General features: G+C 40.2%; 1 protein-coding gene across 17 annotated transcripts in view; it reads left to right on the top strand.

Annotated features, from left to right (window-relative positions):
* LOC134814960 (disco-interacting protein 2 homolog C-like) overlaps positions 1-20,335 on the top strand; it is a 61,821-nt gene that overhangs the window by 35,228 nt on the left and 6,258 nt on the right. For all 17 annotated transcript variants that reach the window (XM_063823345.1, XM_063823340.1, XM_063823339.1 and 14 more), the window contains 16 exons: positions 591-710; positions 1,238-1,352; positions 2,645-2,775; positions 2,960-3,093; positions 3,234-3,458; positions 3,577-3,744; positions 3,852-3,981; positions 4,106-4,299; positions 4,544-4,672; positions 4,796-4,972; positions 5,121-5,282; positions 5,459-5,589; positions 13,780-13,948; positions 14,126-14,296; positions 15,926-16,120; positions 16,341-16,515. In XM_063823345.1, coding sequence (XP_063679415.1) covers positions 591-710; positions 1,238-1,352; positions 2,645-2,775; positions 2,960-3,093; positions 3,234-3,458; positions 3,577-3,744; positions 3,852-3,981; positions 4,106-4,299; positions 4,544-4,672; positions 4,796-4,972; positions 5,121-5,282; positions 5,459-5,589; positions 13,780-13,948; positions 14,126-14,296; positions 15,926-16,120; positions 16,341-16,515 — 2,526 coding nt within the window. The remainder of the gene's footprint in view (positions 1-590; positions 711-1,237; positions 1,353-2,644; positions 2,776-2,959; positions 3,094-3,233; positions 3,459-3,576; positions 3,745-3,851; positions 3,982-4,105; positions 4,300-4,543; positions 4,673-4,795; positions 4,973-5,120; positions 5,283-5,458; positions 5,590-13,779; positions 13,949-14,125; positions 14,297-15,925; positions 16,121-16,340; positions 16,516-20,335) is intronic.

The raw sequence follows: 20,335 nt of genomic DNA, 5'->3' as shown, positions 1-20,335 counted from the left end.
TGGTCAGTGTATTAAATGTAAGCATGTCAATGTGAGGCTAATGTTACGATAAACTGGTTTATTTCTGGATTAACTCGGTGCATTGTATAATTTGATAAAATAACGTAATAAATTAAATGATATGAAACTCCCAACTCTCCGGTTAATTATTATTGGTTAACTCAACAAATAGCGACAATTAACATTTGTCAATACTCAAACACAAGGAAATATTTTCTACCTTTCCTCCCTATATATCCAACTTTTGCGCGCACTGTGCTGGGTTGCTTTGTGTACTCTATGCATCCAACATTGATCGCTCGTCCCTGCGATAGGCAGATCTGTTACTACATGTCATAAGGTACCCACCAAAACCTCCAGATGCACCCCAGGTGGGGGTACGCACTGTTGAGGTGAACTCAAAACTACACAGGCCCAGTCCCTCCAGTTGCTGCAACCCATGGGCACTACCAAGTTGTAGTCTGCCATTCTTTTTATACAAAATATTACCAAGTTCCTGTCTTATGCTATGTTAATAACAGTGACGACATCAGAAAATTTAATTGATTTAATTAGCGGTTTAATTGATTATAATGATGTCCTTATTTCAGCTCAATTCGCGGTTACATCATCAAGAGCGATGTTGAACGCTCTGAAAGTTACACAAATGCCAAAAGATATCAACTTGGCTTGTCTTGAAATGATATTAGTATCGGATGGATACCAACCATGTGAGTTTTTGTGAATTTTTAGATTTTAAGTGAATTCATTATTGCTAAATCTATTTATTTATTTTTCTAAGGAGAGAATGGGTTCGAGTATATTAAGTTTCTAAGTTACATGTGCAGTAAGATTGATGTGTTCAATTTAAAGTTTTCAGTATATTCTAGCCGTACGTCAGAACTTAGTTATTTAATTAATTGCAACGTTAACATCAGCAATACATAACAAAATATTGCAATAGTTAGAGCATGACAACTTATCGCACTGCCCAAGAATTTGTGAATATTTGTTAATATTCACATACGATGAATACTAGTAATATTACATTACACGTTCTGATCCAGAACTTTGCACCTAACATAATACAATTTACAAAGGAACCTGGTCAAAAATGTGATCAGAAACCCAAAAACTACACAACACTGACCTTCAAGTGATCCCATGACACTGAATTTTCATCTATGTTATCTAAAAATTCGGATAATTTATCGCAACACCATATTAACATCTACGATGCTAACCCAGCCAAATTCAGGGACGGTTTACACGTGTGACAGTTTCCAGTCGAGTCTCCAAACTAAAGGCCTAGACCCAGCCGCCATGTGTCCCTGTGCTTACAGTCCTAACTCTCTTACATTCGCTCTGAGGAGGTAATGTGTGTTGTGGAGTTTTTACAGCTGTTTTATTTGAATATAATTATTACAAATTACACGAATAAAGGGGTTTGAAGCTAAACATTCGGGGGCAGAAGCCTACATAGTGTATAGCTGGGTTGCCATGTCCCATAAAGGTTCTCTAATCTCTATTCAACTGTTGTGTTCCTGCTTAAAAAAAGGAGGAATTATCATCGTTCGCTACACAGAACAGAGAGAAGCGAGTACGGAAGTGTACCCCTGAGTCCGGGTAGTGTGTACGAGACCAACATGTCACCTGGGAGTTACAGCAGGGGCAGACAGGTCAAGTACAGTACCAAGACTAAGAAACGACGGAGGAAGTCCGAGGTTGAGGAGTTGAGATTTGAGACCATGAAGGCGTCCAGGTCACTGAGGTACTGCTGCTACTAGGGCGAGGATATTGTCTGAAGGGTCTTTTTGTGTGTCCTGGTGGCACAATCAGCACTGCTGGTGACGTCATTAACGTGACGTCATCATGCTTCACTCATAACGTCATGAAGCATTAATACCTGCAATATTTAGATCGATAGTTCACGAGACTCCGTCTCCGATTTACTCGCCAATCATTGATCCGTCGGCGAGTCTGAGAAAGAAGAAGAAAAACGGGAAAATTGTTGAGGGCTGCTCAACCATTTCCCGCCGACAAAGCAGGTAGCCTGATTGTGTCACCAGTGAAGCATGGGGTTAGTTTGACAGGTGCCAGGAACCATTCTTCGTATGTTCTGAAAAGTCCACAGAACACAAGTGTAGCACCGCCTCCCCTTTCCAGTCAGGGTATCCTGGGTTTGGATCTTTCGTACAATGGTGTTTAAAGTGTATCGGGTTATACTTTTACTGTTAATAAAAGTTATATAATTTATTAAAGTATCGTGTAACGTAAAGTAAATCTTTATAAAAGTATCGTGTAAAGTTTTAAACTTTTAGTACTGATAAAACTTTAAAATGTTTATTAAAGTAGCGTGTAACGTTTGGTGTCGTGTACTGTTCTCTTTAAGAGCACTATATTTTGGGTACATACAGATTTTGAATTACAAAGGAAGCCATGAAAAAATGGTGCACCTGATAGGCTTTCACACTGGCCAAACCCATTATAAGATTGAATGGTAATGTACGAGAGTTTTACATCGAGCAAAACTAGCCTGGCTACTAGCCAGTCTGTGCCGCAATTCAACTAACATACTTAAAAAAAGAAACAACCCACAAATTATAATTAACAATTTAATTAGCTGTAAGTTAGTGTCCACCTCTATAAACAACTGTGTTCCCAGGCCGAGGAGCGATATAGGACACCGGGGAGTACTATCCCTATCAGCTCTAAGTTACAACGTTGTTAAGTACGACGAGGACGCCAATCTCACCAGTCTGAGTTTACAGGACTGTGGGAATGTTCTCCCTGGAGGTACGTTATTTAAGAGATGCGAGATTTGCAAGAAATGCTGGGTAGGGTCGGGATGAATAAGGCAAATCACCCGACTTTGCTATTTGTCTGTTTGAAATTACGCCTTTGGTGAGGTTTAAATTCTTTTAGCTTTCACAGTGTGATTTTTGAAAAAAATAATATCATAAAATTAGTAACCTTCTAGTGAACCTGGTCATCCTGAAACTGGAAGGATCTATGATGTGTAAAACAGACGAGATTGGTGAGATCTGTATCAGTAGCATCAGCTGTGGATCTGGCTACTTTGGGCTTTCTGGCAAATCTGAACAGTACTTTAAGGTTTGTTGAGCGAGTGTTCGATAGCGTTTGGTTTATTAGGCGTAGCTGTAAAAATACCACATGTTATATGTATTTAAATTACACTTTTTACTTCTTTAGTCCCGAACAAAGTATTATCTTGATAACATTGCTCCTTGCAGGTCATCCCACTCGACAAAGAAGGCAGGCCGGTTGGTAACCATGCCTACGCTAAAACAGGTCTCCTCGGTTTCGTGAACGCAGCCGGATCAGTCTTTGTGTCCGGGACAGTAGCGGGAATGATCAAACTGGGTGGGAGGGTCCACAACAGTGAGGACCTCCGAGCTACCGTTTTGGCGGTCGAACCTCCCAGCTTTGTTCACAGACTCAGAGTTGCCATATTTTCTGTGAGTTGTCGAGAGAAAAAATTGGAACAATTATAATTAAAAGTTTGAGATATTAACTTGATTTTAGTGACTAAATGAACATCCTCAGCTCCATGTTTATCTCCTTTATCATCTCCAGGTTCCCTTATTAAGAGAGGAGAGGATAGTGGTGGTGGCAGAACAAAGTAACAACTTTAGCGACGAACAGTCCTTCCAGTGGATGTCCCACGTTCAGCAAGCTATTGAGAGTATCCATCAAGTTGTTGTGTACGGCATCCTCTTGGTGGCTCCCTCCGGACTTCCGAAGGTTTGTTGATACTTGTCAAATTGTTTGGAATGGGGTGATTATTCTTGAATTTTTGGAGTTAAATAGAGAACTCAGATTTAGGTTATTTCTAAACACCCCTATTACAGTGCAGTGACGGAAGTCTGAACATAAAAGAAACGAAAGACAAATTTATGAAAGGACAACTCAACCCATCAAACATACTTATGTTCCCTTATCGATGTATAACCAACTTACCAAAACCCAAAAACTTGAACGGTAAGTTTATTTCTGTTCCCGATTGTTTACCGCTGTCATTTTAGCGTTGGCACTACAGGAAATGTCCTGATATTTTGCCGGAAAGTATAATGTTAGTTCTGATGATGATACATTTTCTCTTCAGAGCTGCCAGTTAACATGCACATGCACATGGCACTCAAGAGTGGAGGCAGGAGCGTGGAGGCGTCGGGGACACCCCTAGACATTAGTTTCGACGACCAGGACGCTGCCAAGAAGTTTGAGTTCCTGTCGGAGACGCTGAGGTTCCGCGCTCAGAAGACCCCTGAACACGTTCTCTTTTCTCTGCTAGACAGCAAGGTACGCGAGATATTTTAGTCATTACTTCATGGATAAGTATGGTGATAATATTGTTTTGATAGCTGGTGTTAGAAATATAAAAAGAAAGGAAATCTATCGACACAAACCACTTGTCAAGAAAACAGGAAAATTGTGTGATCGTCTGTTTGGAAATTGGGCTGCTAGTTTGGTCCATCTGTCCGAATCCACTTTGAAGTGAAATGGAGAGTTACACGTGTAGCTATATCTAACAGAACCCTTTCAGGCTCACGTAGGACACAAGTACACGTGCTCACAGCTGCACCGCAAAGCGGAACGGATAGCAGGGTTCACTCTGGAGAAAGCTAAACTTAACTCTGGAGATAACGTGGCACTTCTCTTTCCTGCAGGACTGGTTAGACTCATCTTCTCTTTTGTATTACCTTCCTTCTCTCTCAGAAATTCTGGCCAAGATTTAGATGAATTTGGGAATACAGAAGAAATGGTCCAGTAACCTTAACATTTGTAACTTTCTCAGGAGCTGATCTCCGCGTTTTACGGTTGCGTGTACGCGGGGCTAGTACCAGTGTGCATCAGACCACCCTCCGCTGACAATCTGTTGGCCGCACTGCCAACCCTGAAGATGATGATGGAGTGTTGTAATATCATGGCTATTTTGACCACGCATGGTGTTATGAAGTTGATGACCAGCAAGGTAAGACAGAATAATAACACATCTTCATTAATTACATAAGGGTGAACGGAAAAAATCAAATTTTTTATTTTGTAGAACTAACTATTTACCGGACATATAATTCTTTTTATGATTTAAAAAACTTGCTCCAAAACACGACAAATTTCAGGCAGGGTCACAAGTAGTGGACCCCAAGAAGTGGCCCATGTTTATCGAGACAGACGACGCAGTGAACAAGAAGAAAGTGACCATTTACAAACCTCCCACTCCAGAGATGATTGCTTACCTGGACTTTTCTGTTAACTCTAACGGTCTCCTCACTGGAGTCAAGGTTTGTTTGCCAGCTTCGCTCGTTAAATCTTACTTATTAAATCCTGCTATTTATCGAATCTTCTGACAAATTAAAAACATTTACAAAATCTCACTGAAATTCTATGATACACATCATTTCCCCCGTCCACCTAACCCCAATCTCCCAATCTCCCCAACTAACCCCCATTTCCCCAGATGTCCCACGCTGCCTGTAACGGATACTGTCGCGCACTAAAGAGCGCGTGTGAGCTCTACCCTTCACGGCATCTAGCCCTTTCTCTGGACCCCTTCAGTGGTATGGGCTTCGTCTTATGGTGCCTTGCTGGGTATGTTACTTATGTATTTATTGGATATGTTTCTAGACTTATTGTATCATGGATAGAGTATTAATAATTTACATTCTCTTTTCTGTTCTGCTGTGAGTATCAACCAGTTGTAAAATGATAGATTAAACATGGTCATCAATACCAAAAGCTATTGTTATAACAAAAAGATTATAGCTATAGGAAATTGAATAAACATTTAGTGGGAATAACAATAATAAAACGGGAATAATTAGCAAACTTTTTCTAAAATGTACTTCCATTTATTAGCACTGATAGTTGTATACTTTCTGTACAGTGGTTAAGTTCGATGATTATCTGGTGCTAGGGATAAGGAAGAGAAGAAGTGAAAATTGAGTGTTTAGTAGTTTTTGTGTAATGACCAGATGCTGGCGTTGCTCTACTACTCCTTTTTTCCCTTTTTTTAGAGAAGCTGGGCCTGGATGGCCCACGAGAGGATAGCATGAGGATGATCTGTCTGCATCTCACTGCTACTCCTTGTAAAACAGTCTGATATACACATTACTGATACCTCCACCAACACTACCATCCGTACCAACACTACCATCCGTACCAACACTACCATCAGTACCAACACTACCATCAGTACCAGCACTACCATCCGTACCAACACTACCATCCGTACCAACACTACCATCCGTACCAACACTATTATCCGTACCAACACTACCATCATGTCAGTAACGGTACACCGTCAGTACCGGTACACCGTCAGTACTAACACTACCATCAGTAACGGTACACCGTCAGTACCGGTACACCATCAGTACCAACACTACCATCCGTACCAACACTACCATCAGTACTGGTACACCGTCAGTAGCTACGAGTCTAACTCTCTCGGGGATCTGCTTCATTAGCTGATCTATTACTATACACAGAGTTCACACCAGTAGACTCATTACTAACAGTGTCCAGTTCCTTACCCAGGCTGTTTTCTCTGATGATAACACCATCAGGTGTAACAATACTGGGCAGGTCACATGACGGGATCACATGACTTTGCTCTGTTATCTTCCTCATCTTCATATCAGAGTAGGGGGTGTCGGTATAGTCCTTACTCAGTATCATAGAACACTTGTCAACACGAAAGTCGGAGCACCTCCTCACTTCCCTCACCTCCCTCTCACTCCCAACTCTATCAAACACCCCCCTCAACTTACCAACAATCCACCTCTGACAGTTAGGGAATCTCAGGAAGTAAATGATAGGGTTAACAGCAGCGTTCAGGCCCACAAACAAGACATCCGTCAGGTTCCAACAGTACATGTAGAGGAAGGTGTTTGTAGCGTATACAGGACCAGGCCACCCTCCGTAGTGGTTAACCGTTACAATCCACACCACCAGATTAGCTATCAGTGGAATGTTGAACAACAAGTAGGTTAGTGTCAGCATGATGACGGTGACGGTCGCGCGGCGCTTCATTACAGAGCCCGCCACGTCGCTGTGCGCGGAGAGGTGGTTGGAGTGACGCACGTGGTACACGGACACGATACAGCTAATAACTATAGGAATGAGAGGGAGCCCCAGGGTCGCCACGTGGAGGGAATCATTCAGTACTGATACTAGTCTGGGGTTGTCCTCCTCGTAGCAGTACACATCGATCCTGTCGTATGTTATGGTCTCCTCGCGCTCCAGGATGATATTCTCCAGGAGCAGGTAGGTCAGGTAGCCCACAATGGAGCCCAGGACGGTCTTCTTACGTACGTGGTGTAGTGGGATGACCAGAACGGTGGTACGGGAGATACTCAGGACCAGTACCAGGAATACTGAGAGTCGCTGTAGAGACTTGAATATGATCCTCCAGCCTATACAGAACCTGGAAGGGTGGTTTGTGAGGGATCTAACAGATTACTAATGCTATAAAACCATCGAGGGTATAATAGAGAGCTGAACAGGATAACGGCTGAAAAGATTGGGATACTCTTAATAAACTCACCAGGAATAGCCGAACAGCAGTGGACTTCTCTCGCTGAACAAATTAAAAGCAATGATAGAAGCAGTACCACAAAGCAGGACATCCACCCCGGTAATGACCAGGTACAAGCAGACACAGCAGGTAGAGGGTTCCCACAACGAAGTCTACTGAGATCACCTCCGTGAAGTTTGGAGTAGAGGTGGTGTTTTTAAGGTCCAGGGTCCAGGTCGGGATGGCTGGTAACCCAGTCATGAGATGCACATTTAGCTGGGATATATTGAGGATCAGTGAGGTTTGATCTTTTAAAAGTCTCACTTACAAATTACACTTGTAATTGCACTTGTAATTGTAACCATTGGGTTTGTATCAAGAAATAGCGACCATTATGTTTGTATTTTAAAGCTCCATGACGCATTTAAAGCAAGATATACTTATAGTTTTAAATCGTGGTAAAATAAAGTCAGGTTTTGGAATTTTTATCAATAACAATTGGGGACAACAAAACTTGATCATCCTATTCCATACATATAATAAATATATATGCATTAACATTCGAAAGTTTTAATATCTCACTAGTTCGTTGGAACACTGATGTCCTAACATTGAATTCAAACCCCACAAATACCACAACCTAGATTGAAACCTACGAAAGGTATCATCAGCGCCAGATATTATCATGATTATATGTATCTCATTTTATGTACTCTGATCCAGGACCTGCAACTATGTGTCTGGCTCGATATGATTACTTTGTACTGTAGCGGCTACCTTTGCACTGAACAATCAAATTAGCCTGAAAACAGCACGTATGAATGGTATGAATGGCCTTGTTATGATGATAATGGTGGGTGGACAGACCCTACCGCGACCTGGTCCTACAATTGATGTTGGTAGGTTTCAGGTTTACCATCTCCTGTTTCTAATTGCTCTATGGTCAAGTAGATGATGACTGCTGTATATTTGAGGGGGTATCTTGAGATATTATATCAGCTATTTGTAATCCATGTTAAATAATCAGTTCCTCGGATAGATGCAAAATTTAATGTTAACCGAAAGATCGGTTTTGAAAATGTTTTATAGCAAAACTTGAATAGATTATCACAACGAAAAGTGAAAATTAACTCTATGAGCAATTCGGAGGTATTCGTTTTTACCCAGAAAAAAAAACACTTATCAAGTTAAATATCAAATACATGGTGAGTCATAATTCGTTGAATGAAGTTCTCATGGATTATGATATCCAGCCAGCTACGAATTGAACAGTGTTCAAAGTGTTTACTGCACGAGCCACGAGGGTTGATCAGTTGTAATAATTTCAATTTGATATTTTTGGCATTAATTACCAACCTCTTACAATTAGCTGCTACAATTTGCCAATCATGGAGGCAACCGTATCTGCCCTAATCGTCGTCATGATATACTATTTTACTATGACGTGATTCTGCAGTTATGTGGTTAGATGACCGGCCAAATGGCTCCTCAGCTCAGAGAAGTGTACACTGAACAAGCTAGATGGCTTTGCAATCTTATTTACAACATCTTATGGGATTTACAAGACTTTGCAAGATCTGGTTAGCAACCAAAACGAAATATAGCTCTCTAGAGATATCACTGATAACGCAAGCGTCTTCTCGTGAAAACACGCCTCGAACTCAAAAGTTGCGTAGAAGCTAAAAAACATGCGTCCATCAAAGCACGGAGTGTCTTATAACTGGTTAGTAACCGGTTGTTACCGGTACGCTGGTTTCACTGGTGGTTGCCGGTGCTTACCGATCAGATAGGGGGAGACAAAATAATGAAATTAAAACCATGATCTCACTGAGCTAATCATGCAATATCAAACCTCTTGGATAGTTTAGTGGTCTACTTAGTGGTCCACCTACCTTCACCAGGTCAACTACCAGGCAACATCAGAGGTCGGTGCATCACTACTATCACAGCTAATAGCCGGGGTTAGTACGTTACTGTGAATTATCATTAACCGTAATCTGGTGCAATATACCATTGTGATCAGAGATTAGCAGTGGAAGTAATGAAACTAATCAAATTTGTTCATCAGTCACTACACGTACAAAAACAGAGGTTAGAACAGTGGGTACTGGGGTTGCTTTCATTTTATGGTTAAGACCCAAAGTAAAGCGACTGAGTGATTCAATCCTCATCAGGAACTTTTCCATCTGGCATATTGGTTTTTCCTCAAGCATGGGGCTTGATTGGATTACTTAAACAGCTTATGCCCATTGCTCAATCAGCACATGACACTCTCAATGAATTGATCATTACGCGACTCATGTGAGGTATTCGAGCAGTATCAAGGTCAGTCTAACATTATCTTCACTTGGAACCAAGCTCAAGCCGATAACATGAAAATTAGCCAGAAACATCATGTGACTGCCACGCCCTCATCGAATGAATGAATTTCACAGTCTCTGGAATCTGTGCAAATATGTTCAGACCTCTAATTCATTCAAGGGGGTTGCACACCACAGCTTATGTAAATTACATATAAATACTGACCACTTGGTCGCCATTTTTTGGACCATCCTGTGCTACTAAGTTGTGACATTACCTATTTTTGATAGCAAATAATAATTTTATGAACATTTTGGTGTGATAAGATACTCAAAAAACATAAACATTATCCTCAAAGGTGACTTTTCACACAGTAGTGACGCGGTAGTGTGTGATCATCATACATGAAGTATCTGTCCAGGTAAAAAGGTGTCAAGTTTTCTATTTTAGACTTTCTAACCGCACAGAGCACAAAAAATAGGGTGGGTATTATCAATTTTAACAGCTCAACCGTCAGTTTATATAACGAGTAGCTCGCTAGCAGTTGGTCCAGTCATATGACATTTCTTGATCGTGATCACGTGACTAGCAATACCACGTGGTGTGATCACGTGACTAGCAATACCACGTGGTGTGATCACGTGACTAGCAATACCACGTGGTGTGATCACGCGACTAGCAATACCACGTGGTGTAACGGTTTGTGACAACTGACACTGTTAATGATGGTTGCAGTACTGTTATAATGATAATAATGCTAAATAAAAAGCTGGATAAAAAGCTTGGATATAATAAATATTATAAAATATTGATCCATCTTGTACGATTATGACAGAGAGGAGTTGTTCTTCGGGTAAGGAATTGATAATATTACAAGGTGTCCCGAAAAAAAGGTGACCAAGTGGTTCTTCTAAAAAGTCATATCGCTATATCAATTATTGTTAAAAAGAATGTACCAGCTAGTAGGTAAATCAGTTTAATACGATAAAAATGATTGTTTGGGGACCAGCTTTTGGTACACTGGTTAATGTTTACTATGAGTATTGCTGAAAGCACAGTGTAAGGCCTACACGGACCGCCTCTAACTAGCCAATCCCTGTTTACATGCCGTGTAGCAGGGGACTAGAAAGAGCTAAACTAGTAAGCGGGGCATAGCCAATACACTGTACTTCCATCATTGAGTATATTACCAACCAAAAGGAAAACTTTCCTTGTGTTTGGAATCTACCAAGACGAAAGTTGTACAATATATATATAATATATATATATTATATATATTATATAATATATTATATAATATAATATTGAAATATTACATTAGAATTAGATAAATATAGATATCTGTAATAGAACATACCACTATATCCAAAAATTGAAACGCTGTACCGTAGCACACAACACAAAAAGTAAAACTACTGGCAAAGCGTCCTCAGAAAAAGAAAACCCTAGATATACCTAGCCTTGGTGAGACCTGCTTCGCGATTGCTATTCAGCGATGTGTGCTCCACAAGTCATCACATACCTGAGTTAAAATCACGGTTGCAGTTTTATAACTCACAATTAAACGTTCCTCGTTATCGGCCGAAATCAACAAATACACGCATGACGCATCAGCTATAAATAAGAGCCATACACACATTTAATTCAAAGTAATTATATAGATATCAAAAACACTGGATGTTACACCTTAACCTTATCTACACTGAAAATCTTGCCGTCTCTAATATTATGATACTTTGTTGGCTGAGCAGTGATCATTTCCTTTACTTTGACAACAAGTTTCTGATGAGCTGCTCTCTCCTCCTTGCTTCTGTCAGGTGTGATGTACCATGGTCCATGTGTGGTACCCTGTACATTTAGATTTCTTCAGATTTCTTGCTCGAGCAAGAACCATTTTTACTGATTCCGCACAAGGCCGATGTCACTTTTAACGGTCTCGGTTTACCACTGCCTGAAGTTGTTTTAGTCCCGATAGAATTTGCTGCCACAACTTTAGGATCACACCCTGATGATTCCCAAATCAATTCGATCACTTCTTCTGCCACTAAGTGTGGATCAGGGGAGTAATTCTCCGGTACACCGTAGATAATGAAATTTTTACTACGGATGTCATCTTCAACTACGGTTTTTACAGCTGTTTATATACTGTTGATCGACGGAGTACTTGTAGATGTCTCGCAGTTCTTCTTCACGATGTCGCTCCACGCTGTTTTCATCTCGGTATGAACAGTTGTTTTAAAAGAGTCGAGTGTTGCTGTTTAATCTGGTCTTTCTGATAGTTAAGCTGATCTGATTTAAGTTTGTCTATCGTACTGGCCGCACATTTACATAGTTCAAGATTACTAGTCATCAGCTTAGAAAGATTCTCAACTGCAGACTGCAGTAGCCAAGGGATCTTTATTTACGGCCATTAATCTCGAATGGTTCAGTTCTGTAACGATTTGTGCTTTTGACATCTTCAAAATCTCATTCATTGCTGACGATAACTCCTTTTCAAATCTGTTCAGATGTTCGACGAAAAATTCATTTTACAAAAGGTAAGGCGTACAGCACGACGTGTCGGTGTAACAGCAGATTGAGATAACACTACCGATAAGAGAGCAATTAAAGTGTTGCAAAAGCTAGAATAAAGATTGTTACTGTTAAAAGATTGTAACTGAATACAAGATTGTAACTGATAAAAGATTGTAAAAAGTCATATCGCTATATCGATTATTGTTAAAAGAAGGTACCAGCTAGTAGGTAAATCAGTTTAATACGATAAAAATGAAACATCGTGATCCGCCGCAGAGACCAATACAAGGAGTGAACATAAACCTTGTAACCATCGGAAGTGAAGAGTGAACACGAGCATAACTACCATGGTAGTGGGGAGAGAGCACGAGCACTCTAACCAGTATTAATCAGAGAGAGAGAGAGAGAGAGAGAGAGTTGTTACTTGGTAGATTAATGGAGTTCCTACGTTCTGTCTGGAACTAGGGCGACAGTGTCATTAAGCTGCCGTGAACTTTACCAGGAACACACGCCCAAATCAGGGATAATACAGTACAAGTATGGGGGAGCTGGTGTAGTAATCTCTTCTTGGGTGGAATTGGTTACTACTTAACCTGGTTACTATTTGGTTACTATTTGGTTACTATTTGGTTACTATTTGGTTACTATTTGGTTACTATTTGGTTACTATTTGGTTACTATTTGGTTACTATTTGGTTACTATTTGGTTACTATTTGGTTACTATTTGGTTACTATTTGGTTACTACTTTGTTACTTATTGGTTACTAGGAGAGTATAACAGACCCAACAGAAGCCTAAAATCTACGTTGCGAAATCACAAGATCTTAAAACTACAGTCTAACGGTAGACGCACGTGGAGGTAGGAATAGTTGCCGCAAATTTGCGTTTAACACGTGACACGTGAAAAGTATGAACCAATCATCTTGCGGGCTCTACCAACAATGTCCAAGTAGTCTCGTCCTGCGTCATGACCTCGCCATTGCATTACCCACGTCTATAGCTGGATAGTAGTAGTTAGAAAAAATATTATGCGTTAAGATCTACTGAAAGAACAGTGCTTTCCAACTGCAGCCTTAACGTGTCTATCTGACGTAACATAAAGCAGAGAATATTCGTAATAATATTCCGAACTAACGGAATCCAAACTTGACAAACAAATTCATTACTACCACAATTTCTTCAGTTGTACCAGTATCTTCAGGCATTCTTGAATATGAACACATGTTATAGCACAAGTAGGATTAGCTGCTTGCCAAGCGAAACTGTCTCTATTGGTCTACAACTAGATATCTGACAATAATCACTATATAGTGTGTCAGTTACACGATATAGCGCGTGAGTTACACGATATAGTGCGTGAGTTACACTCTCCAGCGACACGTCATTGTAAAGTGGTGTCACTAAAAGTACCGATTTGAGCACCATTTAATGACACCCTCTTCTTCAGGGTGTACGCAGGACACCACTCTATCTTGGTTCCTCCCTCCGAGTTGGAGACAAGTCCCTCACTTTGGTTACAAGCTGTGTCCCAGTACAAAGTCCGGGACAGTTTCATGTCTTATACTGTGTTGGAGCAGTGCACCAAGGAACTAGCCAGCAACATGGACGGCCTCAAGGTTTGTGCTTTATTCAATTTAAAGGGAGATTGTGTCACCCACTTAGTTGTCGTCATGACTGTCAATGACTGATGGTAGTGAAAACTGAAAACCCTATATTAAATACGAGCCACTATTTCATTTTTTCACTAATTCACTATTTAACTATTTCGCTATTTCACTATTTCACTATTTCAGTTAAAGGGTCTGGACCTTGGTTCTATCAGGACGTGTCTTATCGTAGCAGAGGAGCGACCCAAGAGCTCCCTTATCAATAACTTCTCAACTCTGGCCTCGGAACTGGGACTACCATCAGAGTGTATATCAACCACATTCGGGTGCAGAGCTAACATCGGCATGTGCTGCAGGGTAAGTGAAGTTGCTGGCTTCTAAACGGCTAATAGCCGGCTAATAGTCGGCTAAATGCTTATCCTTATTAATGATATGTGTTGCAGGGTAAGTGAGATTGTTAACGTTATTAATGGTTTGAAGTTAGGAAACATTAGATCGAACCCGAGTTACGAAACATTTAAACTCGGATAATGATGAGCTTTAATGAGCTTTTATTTAGCTTCTCTCGAACTTATTGCTTGAATGAAACAGGGACATACTAGTGATGTTAACGAAGTTAATATCTACTAATGAGAGTAGCTAACGTGATCATATCATGATTAACATTCTACTATAATTAATTAAACCTTGGCACGCTTCTTCTAGAAAAACCTACGAAGAATATTCTATAGCAGTAATTCACGCTTTTCAATTGGTCACTTAACCCAACAATTACAAAGAAATTGAGGAGAATAAACAAAAACAAAATTCATCTTATTATGCAGAATAAGTTGTGAAGTGATGATGTTACCAGCTTGAGATAAGTATTTGCTCTCACGCGTTGCTGATATCGTGGTTACTGGTCATAAGATGGTAATGTTTCCAGTTGAATTATCTTACGTGTAAGAATACGACGACCATATTTCAGCAAACTGCACATATAACGCTCTATATTCTATAACATAATAGAATAAAGTCACAAAGCAAGTACTGATTTACTATACAAATATCGTTAAAACTTGAATGATTCATCAGCTGCACGCAGTTCAATCATAATCTTGATGCAGCTCTATCTTCAAAACATCCTGCAATCAAATGTTTGGTGCTGATGGTACTCTAGTTCAACACGCACTGTAGGTCGACAGGGGTGATTTCTGGTAAACTTTAGTTATCGAACCAGAGTACATGTCGAACTAAAGTACGTTAATTATAAGCCTATAGGTAATACGAGAACAACAACAACAATAATAAGAGAGCTGTAAGAGTAATGAAGATTTTGAATCCTGTGCAATTGTGCACGTCAAACCACTTAGCACTTCCGGTATCCACCGAACCGTATAATTATGGTTTTGATGATTCTTAATTATGGAATTTAAATACTGTTCTTAAACAGAACTCTAGAACTTGCGGTAATGCTTATCGATTAATTACAGACGGCATTACTTGATTAGACAGTGACCTCCTAGGTTAATAGCAATCTCTGGTCGTAATGACCACAGACTGCCTAACTTCCACGATTGCTAGGCAGGTGTAAACAAAACAGTAGCTGAAGTGATTTGCACTGATTGCAGGCTAATGGGGCCTATATAATATTATCAGCCATTATTTTCCGATGTAAATGCTGCGTTCGCTAGCATCATTTCGTAGATCATCGGAGAATGAATTTACATCACTGCTTGGAGTGTGATAACATGAACATGTGTAACTCGTTTTATCCACCTCGTCGAACTCGTTGGATAAAACTATTTTCACAACTCAAAGTTGGGAAAATAATGTTATCACACTCCAAGCAGTGATGTAACTGCTTATTAGCCATTCAAATCTCGGATACTCGACATTTCGCAGGTGTATTCAGTAGTGTAAGTGCCAAGGAATAATAAATTGTATTTCTCTTTCTCTTTCTTCTGTATTTCTCTTTCTCTTTCTTTATTAACTCTTTCTCCACAGGGTGCGTCTCATGCTCCACCCTCGACTACCCACGTGGACCTACGCGCACTGCGCATGGACAAGATCGTGACAGTGGACAAGGGCTCCCCTCACTCAGTGGCGCTTATGCAGTCTGGTACTTTGTTGCCTGGCTGTAAACTTATAGCTGTGTCCTTGGACAAGAAGGAGCAGTGTCCACCTAACCAACTCGGAGAGGTGCGTACCTTTGTGAATGATGTGCAATTAGCAAGTTTAAACAGTTCACTAGTGAATTTAATTGATTAATGACAACTTACGGTAGACTACAAAAGTCTTAAATGACATTTGAATTAGAGACCTTGCCTGAGCTGAATAGAATGGAAGACATTACCAAGAGAAACAAATGATGGTAATATAATAAATATGTGGACCACGTGATAACAATTCCTTGTTTCAGCTGTGGATATCGAGTTTACACAACTGTAGCGGCTACTACTGTCTATCCAGTACAGCCACAGACCCCACCCCCGACCACTTCAACCTGTCCATACCCACAGCTAATGGTTCCTGGTCCAAGACAGGATATCTCGGCTTCATATCGCTAGCGCCCAAATCTACTATCGGATCAAAAAGTGAGTCTTGTAACTCAGTATTACAGGTCTTCTTCAAGTTTGAATTCCTCTTGAAGGTTCTAGAAGCTTCCAGAAGCTTCAAGGTGATTAATTAGAGATGCACATTTAATTAATCTATTTATTCTCGAACGTACAAATTGGTTCAGCTCATCGGCCGACGGCCATAATAAACGTGGCTTTAGCTGGAGTGAAAATAAAATGGACCCACAGATCAAAGGTGAACAGTTTAATAGCAACATCTGCCGGCAGAGTTTACTAAAATAATATTAATTAGTGATGAAAGTATAATAATTAACAGGCATCATGCTATGCTAATTACCGGATACGAAGTTGTAATTACAGTTCATGCCTAGATGCTATTTGATCCTGTCATGGTAATTCCTCTATGTCTAGTGTCTACACTGCACTCTACATCCTTGAGCGGATGGCTGGAAAGTAGATGGGTGGAAACAATGTTTACTGTTGTTTTTGTTTGTTATTTAGTTTACAATTTTAAAACTCAATATATGAGACAAGAGAAACGCCATCACAGAACGCGAAAAGGATTACATTAAATCAATTCCTTCTGTAACATCCTCAATAAACAAGTTTAATTGTAGTTGTGAAAATAGTTTATATAGCCGACCATTTTCTCTTTTGTTAGATTACTTATGACAAGATCAAGCTTTTATAGCCGTATATTGTAACTTAAATTTGTTTTTATATTATTTTACTTTTAAGTTTCTAAGAAAGCACATGGGATAAGGGCGGGGTATAAATACTGTTTTTCATTTCATTTCATATTACTATCAGAGTCTGGGATGTCATATTGTCTGAGTCTGTGACGATCTCCAAAGTAGCAATTACTCGGATTTCAGCTCAGTATTACACGTCTCCAAAGTAGCAATTACTCGGATTTCAGCTCAGTATTACACGTCTCCAAAGTAGCAATTACTCGGATCTCAGCTCAGTATTACACGTCTCACTTGATATCGGGCCTCCACCTTATTTTGGTCTGAGAAAACTTGTTAGGTTAATGACTTAACTTCAAATATAATTAGCATGCACATAATTAGATTGGGTATATTAAACACGCTTGAATTAATATTACATAATATTATGATTGATTTTGGACACGAAGGGAAACACACAAATTTGGCTTGGAAACTTCGTTTATTACATCGCTAGAGCCTACAAAAAAGAAATAAATTAGTCAGATAAAATCAATCATAATACTCAGTCAAAGAGATTCAAAAATTTATAAAAAGGTCATGATTAGAGAATATCATGAAAGTCGATCAGAAATTGGAATACGATAAAATTGTTTCACTGATAGCGTGGTAGATAAAATTTATAAAGAAAAATGACGCAAAATTGGCACAAAATTGTTAAAATTAATTAATTACAGATATTGGTAAAAACCACAAAAAAACTACCTTTTAATTTCCATCCTATTTAAACCCCAAACATTAGTTCTAAACTTTGCACAAAATCTAGCCTCTTCCCTATCTAATAGGGAAGGTTTAGTCTTTTTCACAATCCCGAATTTGAAACAGTCAAAACTGAAAGTGTCCTTGTGTACATCGTAACAATGCATTGATAAGGCTGAGTGCTCGTAGAGGGCACGGTCGTCAATGTTGAACTTGTTCCGGTGCCCATTGAGCCTAATGTGGAATGGAGTCAACGTCTGCCCAAAGTAAGTGTCCTCAGATCCCTCAATAGCCCTACACTGCTGGCATTGTGCAACGTAAATAATGTGCTTATCTTTGCACGTGAGGGATTCGTCTAGATTAAGCTCCATGCCGTTGACCATGATCTTAGAGTCAAGATCGAACAATACCGGGCAAGTCTTGCATCCAGGGGCTGAGCACTTCTGTGATGTTTTTTGGGGACATTCAGCCTTATTTCCAAGTTGTCGATTCTTCACTACCCTGTTTCCGATTGAAGGATGTTTTCGTGTGGCAAATATCACACGTATATCTCCACATATCCTCCTGATGTCCGGTCCAAGTTCGTGAATCAACTTCTTCAGCTGAATGTTGTCCGAAGAGTGTTGTACTGAAAAGACTAAGTTATCAGCGTTCTCACTCTCCTTAGACCTGTTGGCTCCGTGGGTGTTCTCCAGTACTCTGACAACTGCTCTCGGCTCGATCTCCTCTAACTTAACGCTGTTATGTCCGCTTTTAGATAAATCTGCTTTCAGCTCCATTAAGTCTTCTACACAGGTTGAGTCTTGCGAGTTCCTTTCTATGATTCGTATCATCTGGGAAAACGCCACAGATTCGAATACATGGTGAGGATGAAAGCTATCCGTTCGCAAGTAATTCCTAGCATCTGTCTCCTTTCTGTAGAGTCTATATTGGATCTGGTTGTAAGTATCCAAGGTTAGAGTGATGTCAAGGAAATTAACAGTTTTACCGATTTGTTGGTCAGCAAATCTGATTCCAAATGGTTCTGCCAGTTTGTTCAGTTGCTCCACGAATAGATTGAACTGTCGGACTGTTCCTAACCACACCCCAAGTACATCATCAATAAATCTCCTCCAGAGGTCTACCAAACTCCAGTTTTTCATCTTTCCTTTGATCTGTTTAAACAATAGCCAATGCATCGTCACATCTGCCACTTGTCTTGAGATACAATTTCCCGTCGGGATACCCTCCTTGTTAATGTATCCCTCTCCCTGATAAGTGACAAAGGACTCCCGGAAAATCAGGTCAGTGAACTCATGCAAAGCCGCTTTTAGCTCTTGTGAGAAGTTGGTATCACTATTGAGGGCATCCTCAAGAGCAGTAAGCGCTAGTTCAGGCCTGATGCTAGGATATAATGCTGCCACGTCTAGAGTAAAGAGCTGCAAGTTTCTAGAAGCGCCCTTTAGCGTCTCCTTGTTGTAGCTGTTGATCTGAGAAATAATGTCTGGGGTATCCAAGATGAACTCCTCCTCACAGTATTTTCTGCTGATCTGAGTGACGTACGGGCTCACAAACTTCTCTAAACGATAAAGGGGCCCTCCTTTAGTTGCGTGAACTAATCTGACAGGTGGTATAGTCTTTGCCTCGATTTGTTCTTGAGATAGTTTGTGAACCTTGTATAAAGGGTACGCATATGGTATTTCAGGGCGGATTTCAGGTGCGTGGACCATGTTCCCCTTGTCATTTATACCTGTGATTCGCTTCTTTACCTCCTCAGAGATGATGTTCAGATGATGATGTTTGAGGACTGCTTCCTTCACTTTCAATTGAGTCTGCTCCATTTTCACTCCTACACTTATCTCCAATTTTGTAAATTTTGTCTCCTTCTCCAGTTCAGATTTAACTGTATCCATCACGGTCCTATAGTCCAAAAGCAGCGTAGCTCCACCTTTGTCCGCACTCGTGACGAATATACTTTGATCCTCTATTGATTTCAAGACCCAGCCCTTTCCTCTCTGTTCGGCATCAGTAAGGTTTGAATGTGGTTCGTCAGGATTTGGGTTTGTGACGAATCCCGTCAATCTTGTTTTGATTTCATCGAACAGGGGATGACTGTAGTCTTGCGGATGCCTTCTAGACCGTAGTCGCAAATCCTTGTGGATATCTTCAGTATCACCGGCTGTATCTGTTTGGGTTTGCTCCAAGAGGTTCCCTAGCCTGGAGTACATAATATTACCACATAAAGGCTAGCTTATATAACATCTGAACCGAAAGTAAGAGTACTTTCTTGACGAAAGTCAAATACAAGGAAATACTTTCGAGAAAACCATAGTATATAGCTAACTTTAGCAGGGTAGTGTTGGTTATGTGCCTAACCTGGTGAGCACAGTGGATATCCTTGCTGTACGGCTAGTTAAACAAGGAATTGAAAC

This window comes from Bolinopsis microptera, chromosome 5, assembly GCF_026151205.1.
Source record: "Bolinopsis microptera isolate Bmic1 chromosome 5, MBARI_Bmic_1.0, whole genome shotgun sequence".
Classification (NCBI taxonomy): domain Eukaryota; kingdom Metazoa; phylum Ctenophora; class Tentaculata; order Lobata; family Bolinopsidae; genus Bolinopsis; species Bolinopsis microptera.
The sequence above is the reverse complement of the archived record's forward strand: the minus strand, read 5'-3'. Positions and strand labels throughout refer to the sequence as shown.